Source organism: Parasteatoda tepidariorum, chromosome 1 (genome assembly GCF_982258835.1).
Source record: "Parasteatoda tepidariorum strain Cologne lab strain chromosome 1, Ptep-v5.0, whole genome shotgun sequence".
Taxonomy (NCBI): Eukaryota; Metazoa; Arthropoda; class Arachnida; order Araneae; family Theridiidae; genus Parasteatoda; species Parasteatoda tepidariorum.
This window is the reverse complement of record NC_141755.1, coordinates 112,393,168-112,403,119: the sequence shown is the minus strand read 5'-3', so window position 1 is coordinate 112,403,119 and position 9,952 is coordinate 112,393,168. Positions and strand designations below refer to the sequence as shown.

Here is a 9,952-nt window from a genome sequence, read left to right as displayed (position 1 = left end):
TAGAAAAAAGTAGCGATTTCATTCGACATTTCCGTTACAAATACTTGTACTTTTTCCCCAAAAAAGTAACGAAAGTGCAAGTAAAAGTACTAAATTTAAAAAGTAGCGAAGTACAAGTAAAAGTACGTACTTTTTACTTGTACCGGCGGAACAAGTAACGAAAGTAAAAGTACTGCCATATATGGGTGATACTATACAGCATTATTATTTTTACGTGGCTGAAACCAGTTCACCCCTGTTTACGATTGCGTATAAATTATTTAAATCAGGCGATATTTAATATACATTTGTCAATTGAATAAATTAGACGATATATTATATAAATATAGAATTATATCACGCATTATATTAGTATTATTAGAAGCACTGTAGTTTTTTTTAATAATGACGTGTTTTGCACGAGTTTATAGGCAACACTTTTATATTTAAACGGTTTATATTAAAATGGGTTTTTATTCAAGATATTTTTTACATACTTCCTATTTGTATTTATTTTTAGCGTAATGGTAATCAATTGATACACGAATGTAAACGAGTACAAACTGGTTTCAGCCGCTTGAAAATAGTAAAGTTGTATAGTATCACCTGATAATTAAGATTTTAATAAAATCAGAGATGATTAAAAGGCAATTTTAAGAGATAATTAAGAGATTATATTCTAATCAAATCAGAGATAATTAAAATCCGAAATCTTAATTATCACCTGATAATTAAGATTTTAATAAAATCAGAGATAATTAAAAGGTAATTTTAAGAGATAATTAAGAGATTATATTCTAATCAAATCAGAGATAATTAAGATCAGAAATCTTAATTATCACCTGATAATTAGGATTTTAATAAAATCAAAGATAATTAAAAGGTAATTTTAAGAGATAATTAAGAGATTATATTCTAATCAAATCAAAGATAATTAAAATCAGAAATCTTAATTATCACCTGATAATTAGGATTTTAATAAAATCAGAGATAATTAAAAGGTAATTTTAAGAGATAATTAAGAGATTATATTCTAATCAAATCAAAGATAATTAAAATCAGAAATCTTAATTATCACCTGATAATTAGGATTTTAATAAAATCAGAGATAATTAAAAGGTAATTTTAAGAGATAATTAAGAGATTATATTCTAATCAAATCAAAGATAATTAAAATCAGAAATCTTAATTATCACCTGATAATTAGGATTTAATAAAATGAATTGAGGTTTTAATAAAATCTTAGAGTGCGTCCAATAATTTGGCCATGTACTGTATTTTTGTTTTGTTTTTGTTCTTAAACAAAACATTCGTAGTTCTTATAGTATACATCTAACCCAGTTTACTTAGAACACAAAATGAAAATACTGAAATACACAGACGCTGGGTGCGACATCAAATTTAATACAGACGATAAAGCACTGAAATACACTAGATAGGCTTTAAATACAAAGATAAATATTTGTACATGAAAAGATATTAATTTAATACACATCATAAATGAGAGAAAGATAGTTCGAACAGACTTGGAATTTTTATAATATTGTTTAAAACTTGGACATTTCTTGAAAATTGAGATTTTCAGTCCCATTGAAAGAGCACGGACATTCGAATGTCGCAGATTCTAAATATGGGTTCCCGTTTAATTCTTCTCAATAACATTGTTAGTTTCTCCACTAAAAATGTTTTTTTTAATGTTCAAAAAGAGAAAAAAAAAACAGATTCTGAAAAATAAAGCTCAAAATAACCAAAACCGTCAAGTCTTAAACCGTAAAGATAAAAGCCAGCAATAAAATAAAAAAATATCGAGTATTTCCTATAGAAATGGTGGCCTCGGTATAATAGATCTTTTTCAGATACAACATTGAATGCATGATTAGCCTATTTAAAAGTTAAATATTCAAATATCATTCAGAAAAGTTCAAATTTAGTTTTTGCATTTATTTTTCAGAAGTTAATGAAATAAAGGTTATAGTTTTTCTCAAAACATAAATATTTGTCCTCTGGGTTAATTTTTCCCAAAAGAAAAATAAGAAAATAATCGTTTTTGTTCCTTTCTACTTTATTTATTGTTAGCAAACATTTGAGAACTTATCTTATTCGAAATGTTCGGTATATTTAAATTAAATATATAGCAGAAACTGATATTCATCAGATAGATATTTTGTTTTTAATCCCTTCAGGACCATACTTTCTGCATACTCTGACAGTATACGTATTAAAATGTAAGTATACATCCTAATACGAGACGTAATACAAGAGTACCTTATGGAGTCCGTGTGATCTAGGGCAGCTAGAGTTGGAGAAGGTCCGTTTTAGAAGAAGGGTCCTGAAGAGGTTTTTGTAATTTGAATGCAAATACAAGATGTTATGAAAAGTTTGCTAGTTCATGAATTCTTTTGTCACTGTGTGAAACTGTGCTGGTGTATTTACAAAAGTAGGAGGCTCGACTATTCTTCTTCCAGCATTGACAGGTGAAAGTGTTCTTGAACTCTTGCCGGAACTTACCTGGGAAGAAAATTACATTAAAAAAAAACAAATAAGATGAAAGGTTTGTAATGAAATGAAATAAAAACTAGATACCAATCAATGTCTGTCACACAAAGAAAAAAGGCAATTAAATTATTCTACACGAAAAAACGCTATTTTTATTTCCTTTTTACCCATTGGCCAAATGGGTCTTGCTTTGGATTGGATGGCTTTCACACACTGTGTTCGAGAGTAATAGTAAACAATGCGTTGCTATGGTGACCGTTGCTCTTTTTCTTTTCACTCGCAGGCATTCTTAATGTATTTATACATCATAATAATAATTTAAAGTATAATGACTGGCTCTTGACGGTGATTTCAATATAAATATGAATGCTGAAGGAGGAAAAGTATGTCTTGAAACACGTACATAGACCAGGATCAACCCGACGACTAACATCAATTGATGACAGTTTTTGCGACCCACGATTTGAAATGTTAATCCAGAAAGAAAAAGCATTTTGACCCATGGGTGACCAGTGATCTTAATGAGGCGAACACAACTTTTAATTTAATATACTTTTTATAATTGTAATCAAATTATAAAGATATCACATTATTATTTTTCACTGTTTTCTTTGTATTTTTCACTAAATTAAAAGTTTAAAAAATCTAAAGGTTATCCGAGGCTTTTTTTTTTACATTTTGATTTTGTGCGCGATGCAAGTGGACGCAAAATGCAATGCAATTTTATGAATGCCGTAAAATGGATGAAAGTTAGAGCCCAGTTCGTTAGTTCAAAGTTTTTGGGTGAAAGTTCGTGTCAGAGATGAGGCACAAAACTCTAGTTGCTCCGCCTACTGAAGATACATTTTACGTGGACACATATTCTCGGCTTGTAGAAAAGATTCAAACTTGCATTGTTATCCCGCATAAAGAAGCTGTTTTAAAAGAAATTAAAATTTTGATTCAACCTCAAATGAAATGGGAGTGCTCCAATTAGTCAGAAATAGCCTTGCGAGGTTCGGTTTGAGCCCAATAGAGATGAGCTTTAGCCACTATCTTGAAGTGACTGAGAGGTATAAAAGAGAGAAGAAATTTCTATTTAAGAAAGTATCGTCTCTTACTTTTTTTATTATCATAATTAAATAACGCCAAAATCAAGTAAAATTTAAAAAAAACAAAGCATGAAGTATGTGAAAGTAAAATTTATTTACAATACCTATCTACACAAAAGAGGTATTTACATTTAATAAAATTACATCAAACAAAAAACGATAGGAGCAAAAGGGTACGATATTTAATACATACCATCAATTGAATGATATCGAAGCTCGATTACGCTAAATTGAATGATAGACCTAATAGTTTAGAAGTTATAAAGGTTTCATTTATAGATATTGCAATACCTCACTAGTCTAGAAAGTTATATATTTGTTTTTCTTCCTTTTAACTCTTTCTCATTAAATTCAGGACTCACACTTCCTTTTGGGGCCCAACCCCCAACTTATAAAACAATAGGCCACCCTAATTATGTCCGTATTTAAATACGTAGGCCTATTAGATTTTTCCTGTCCACCTTTTGTAACAGATGTTACGGAATCCCATAAAGCCTGTTATCCCAAGCCACTGTAAAAAATACATACTAAACAAGAGTTCACTTTTCTTGATAGTTATGTTCAAGTTTATCTTTTTTAACCCCTCCCCCCTAATCAATTCAAGATGCTCGCCTCTGGAGAAAAGGGCAAACATTCAGCATCCTACAATTGTTTTCTCAGTTATTTTTTCTTTAAACCAATGTCAGTGATTTCTTTTTCATTGGCATATTTTTCCATTAATGAAATAGAGCTGAAACTTTGCAGCGCAGGTCACATACCGAATTTTGAATACCTGATACGAAAACCCAAAAACAAAGCTAATCGTTGCAACTTTTAGATATGATTTACAGATTATAGACTTTTGAAGCTTATTTCTCTTCAAACATAGAATGCGTACTAAATCTAATGGCTTATAAGAAAATTGAAGAAATTGTTCCGTAAAGATGCTACAGGTCTCGTAGGAATGCGCAAATTAATCACTAGAAATATATGAATTTTTCCCTTTGTAAAAAATTTCACCATGGTTGGGAGCTATAAATGCACGTGAAGAGCCCTGGTGGCTCAGGAGATAGACCCCTCCCAATGGGGTGACCCGGGTTCGGTCCCAGGTCGATTCGAATTTTGAACCCGGCTCGAACCGACCACACTGCAAACGTAAAATATCCTCATTGTTAGACGGATGATGGATGAGTTCCTTTGCCGTCAGGCTAACTATTAAAGGTTTTCGTGGTATTCTTCACTAGGTTACGCAAATGCTGGTTAGTTCCCTCAGAAAGTCCTCCACGAAGACAAATTTCTCCGACTACTTGATCCAGGAGTTTCCTTGTCTTCTGGATTGGGTTCGAAATGACAAGGCTGTGGAGTTGAACATGAGTAGTCATAAACCCAAAAATATCAGGTCGGCTATTTATAAAGTAAAAAAGTTTTAGAGAAAAAGAATAATAATTACCATTCATGATATTGTATATGATTGGATTAATGGCGCTGTTTGCGTAACACAGCCAATGGGATAGAAGAGACACAACAGTTGTGGCTGGAGTCTGAGGTAAACCAACTGTATACCTAGAAATGACAACAGTCTGTAGCACGTACGATAAACATTTAAAAACAGTCTCCTATGAAGACATTTTATTTTAAATATTTTTATTTTTTGACTTCACTCATGTTGTGTATAGAACTTTAATGTAAGGAGATTTTGCTATTACGGAATCGAATCCACGATCGATTTTAACAATGCGTTGGTCCATTGAGGTGGCAAATTGAAATTTCTAATCCCTCAAATTTAACCGCATAAAAACCTCTAAAAATGTCATTAAAAATAACCCCGATATATATAAGCTCACAGGACAAAAAATTAGTTACCCTTAGAGAAATCATGAAAAAGATCATTTAATAACGTGTAACACCGCCTTTAGATTTGATGACCGCCTGGATTCGGTTAGGTAGTGAGCCCACAAGGTTTTGCAAGTACATCGAATCCAGTTTAAGCCCCTCGTTGAGGATTTGATCTCTCAAATTCACCGAATTGTGAGAATGCTGATTTTGGCGTTTTACCCGTAGTTCCAGCATGTCGCACAAATTTTCAATGGGGTTCAAGCAACACCTCCTAGAATAAGGAAGGCCTCAGCACGGATCAAATTAGTAGTCCGATGTGACGAAGTTAACTGCGCAGTTGATGAAAAATAAGAAAGATCTCATTACGTTCGGGGTACTAAGCTGCGCAGTGGTTGAAAATTCGAAATATGTCATTACGTTTGGACTACTAAAAGATATTTATGGTAACCCGTGCAGAGGCCTACTCTTTTCTAGGAGGTGTTGGTTCAAGTCAGGTGATTTTGCTGGCCAGCCGAGATGTAATTGAGTGTCTGAGTGTTCATAAAACCAGTCACATATACTTCCAGCCCCATGAACTTTGCTGTTGTCATCTTGAAAAATAGGGATATCGACGACACACTTTACATGAAGAGGGTGACTGAAAAGCAACTCCTAATTGTCCAGAACTATCAAATAAACATGTTGGATCATGTTAGTCGCCCCCTCAGTTAGGAACCCAATCCATGATAAGAAAAACACCCCCAAGTCATGACAGACCCACCTCCGGCTTGAACCTATGCTTGCACACAGTCAGGATGAAATGCTTCATCTGGTCTGCGTTGCACTTGCAGACGTGCTTCTTTTGAATAAATGCAAAAACGTGATTCTTCAGACCTTATTACATTCCGCCAGTCAGCAACTGCCCATGTTCGGTGACTTCTAGCCCACTGAAGTCGCGCAGCTTTATGTGCAAGTATCTATTTAAGTATCTATTATTGTATCTATTTAACAAAGATTCTTTATACCTCAAAAGATTTATGAGATGCACGGGAAAGTAACAGAGACTGAACATGACGACGACAGCAATCAACATTTTGGAAGCCTTTCTTCTCGATCTGATTTGGCTCTCACACGTTGTTGACCTCACGGCTGATCGACCCACAAATGTGCTGTTGCCACCTAAGAAATACATTTAATATGAACACTCCCTGGACATATTATGAGACGTACTCTAAGATTCTATTTCAAATATTAATTATCAGGTGATATTCTATACAGCTTTATTCTCTTTACGAGACTGCTTGCACTTGTTTACGTTCCTTTATCCATGGGTTAAATTAGACGATATATAATATAAATTCGACGATAGAATAAATTAGACGATATATTATATTAAATATAGAATATTTATTATATCAGGCATTATATTAGTATATTATAACAATGAGATCAAATTATTAGACGCACTGTACTGTTTTAATAATGACATGTTTTGCACGAGTTTGTATGTAATGCGTTTATAGTCAAACATACATGTAATGGGGTTTTTATTCATGAGATTTTTTATAGACTTCCTATTTGTATTTATTTTTAACGTATTGCATGACCATATATGGCAGTACTTTTACTTTCGTTACTTGTACCGCCGGTACAAGTAAAAAGTACGTACTTTTACTTGTACTTCGTTACTTTTTAAATTTTGTACTTCTACTTGTACTTTCGTTACTTTTTTAGGGAAGAAGTACAAGTATTTGTTACGGAAATATCGAATAAAATCGTTACTTTTTTCTAAAATTCCGTAAGCTTTCTAAAAAAAAAGAAGAAAAAAAGAAAAAAATTAAATTAAAAAAAAATGCTTGTTTTTTTAATTTATAAAATTAATGCGCAATATATATGCATTCACAGCTAACTTCGTGTTTAAATACCTTCTGTTTCAACTTATACTGCACATTCAATTATTTTTTACTAGCTCAAAGATCACAAAGCTATCTGTTTGCTTTGTTTATGTTTGTGCTTTTAAAACGCGTTTCTAAAGAGTAAAACAATTTTAAAACAATGGTAATTTAAATAAATAAAAATAATAAACTAAAAATTAAAATCAATAGATAAAATTTCTTTTTCGTGCAAATTCATAAAAAGTTTGATAGTAAAAGTATATTTCATTTTAAAATTATATTATACGATTATATTATAAAATTATATTATAATATTCTCCCAAATTTAAAAATAAATTAATATTCATAATTTTCAAAATTAAAAATAATTAAATAAATAACAACAATTTTGCAAAAACATTAAAGAACATAAGAATATTATTCAATAAAATTTTAGGTTACTTTAAATTTTCGATTTCCCAGAAATGTACTTTTAAATCGTTACTTTTTTGATTTAGTACTTGTACTTTTACTTGTACTTTTTACTCGTTACTTTTTAAAATAAGAACTTTTCACTCGTTACTTTTTTTAAAAATACTTGTACTTTTACTCGTTACTTTTTAAAAGTAACGTTGCCATATATGTGCATGACAATGTTAACCCATTGAAATAGGAGCGTAAACATATGCAGATCGGTTTCCTCCGATTAAAAACGATATAGCTGTAGAATATCACCTGATAAATATAATTTCACATAGAAACTTAGAGTGTGGTGTAATAATATGCCCATGGACTGTAGAGTCAGAAAAGATTACCATTATAACTTTTGAAGGGTTGATCGAATTTTCATTCTGTAAAATGCTTTGGCAATATCTCAAAATATGCAGAGTAGTTAACTGTAACTGTGGAAAAGTGTGTTTGTTTTTTCCAAAACATGCACAAGAAATATACCTTTTCCGATTTATCACACTACCATAAGGGGGTGGTTACCGTTATTTTGGTTAATTGTAGTTTAACCGCTAAAAGGGATCAAACTATGATCACTCTGTTATTTTAATAAATAAATTATAGAATGGTTTGAAGTGACACAGCATTTTGAGATGACATCGCCAAAATCTAATTCGATTGAGATTGCATTGTGAATCTTTTTTTTCAAATAAATAATTTATGCCTGTGACTTTAAGAAACGCAAATATTTTTAAGAAATTTGTATTTTAAGAATTTTTTTTTTTATATTCATCTATTTTTTTAAAAAAAAATTTTGCATCTTAGTTTTAGAATATACTTGCAACCTTCTTCATTAATAAATCTAGTAACAGATTCATTCAAAAGTTTCTTTCCTCACCAATAGTGCTTTTAAATGTTACATTTTGTTTTACCCATCTAGATTAGGTAAAACTGCTAAATTGAGGAACAAATGAAATTTTTACTATTAAACTCCAGATAATCGGCTATTTTATTATTTTGAATTTAATACTAATAAAATATGGAAGAAAAAGTAGGCATCAATTTTAAATGATAACAAAGCAAAGTTTTCTACGTTGCTACCAACTACCACACTTTTCACACAAAAAAATGTATCCCAGTGAAAAAGAATTTTTTTTTTAAATTTGATTACGAATTAGTCTTGAAAGTATTTTAATCTTCAAAAAATATAAATGAATAAAATAAATAATCTGCTAATAATGTATTTATGTTCATAAATGATAGCAAAATTTGGCAACTATATGCTTTCTTTGTATATAGAAAGATACTATTTTATTATATTATTACTTTGTATATAAAAAGATACTATTCAATTGTTTTTAAATTTATTTAATAATTTCAAGGGTAAATAAAAGGCTTCAATTGGTTAAAAATAAACCTTGAAAGTACTCTGCAAGTTATATTCATAATAATGTCATCCTAGCTTTCACTTAGTCTTTTGAAATTTTTTTAATCTTTAAAGTTTCGGTCAGTTGTAGCAAAGATAACAAATAAATCAAATCACAATTAAAGGAAATAGTAAGCCTTAAGTTTTACGGCCAATTTCGTGTTTAGCTTTACACGGTCAATTATCCATAGCTATGTCTTCTACAGTATAACAACCCACTTCATAGTGCATACCATAGAAACCAAAAAAAAAAAAAAAAGAAGCACAACTCTAAGCGAATGCATATCTATGATACATAATTTCCAGCATCGAAACTAAAATACAGAAACTTACATGTTCGTGCTGATCCAGGAATGTTTTTGTTCCACAGAACTCTTGTTATCTGATAATAGGTGTAAGCCATTAATGAAAATGGCGCTACGTAGAGAACGAGTATAAGGAAGAGCTGGTAGATCCTTACACTATTCTCACTCCAGGTATGGGTGCAGTCAGTCAGGTAGACTATATCTACTGGCAATGTTTTCTTCCGGGTGTCCAACACGATGGCTTCTGGCAAAGCTATCAGTATGGCGATGGACCATATCAAAAAGATAGAACTTTTAGCTCTCGAAGGCGTGCTCTTGAAACTAAGAGGATGGCATATGGCGTACCACCGATCAACAGATATAAAAGTCAACGTTAACACCGAAACACCAACAGAGACATTCTGAAAAGATACAATAATAATAGTTCAGAGGTACTTTTGTAAAGTACCGGATGTCATTTTCGACCCAACACTACTTTTAACCAACAATGGAAACATTGTCTTTGTTATACAGTTTTCAATGGATATCGAAAAAAATTGT

At 31.3% G+C, this 9,952-nt stretch overlaps 1 protein-coding gene across 1 annotated transcript in view; it reads right to left on the bottom strand.

Annotated features, from left to right (window-relative positions):
• Positions 1-1,354: 1,354 nt before the first annotated feature.
• The window catches only part of LOC107450501 (orexin receptor type 2), a 31,545-nt gene continuing 22,947 nt past the window's right edge, over positions 1,355-9,952 (bottom strand). Inside the window, exons 3-6 of the mRNA XM_016066314.4 lie at positions 9,441-9,813; positions 6,386-6,539; positions 4,996-5,108; positions 1,355-2,487 (exon numbers count right to left, since the gene is read on the bottom strand). Coding sequence (XP_015921800.1) covers positions 2,348-2,487; positions 4,996-5,108; positions 6,386-6,539; positions 9,441-9,813 — 780 coding nt within the window. The 3' untranslated portion in view covers positions 1,355-2,347. The remainder of the gene's footprint in view (positions 2,488-4,995; positions 5,109-6,385; positions 6,540-9,440; positions 9,814-9,952) is intronic.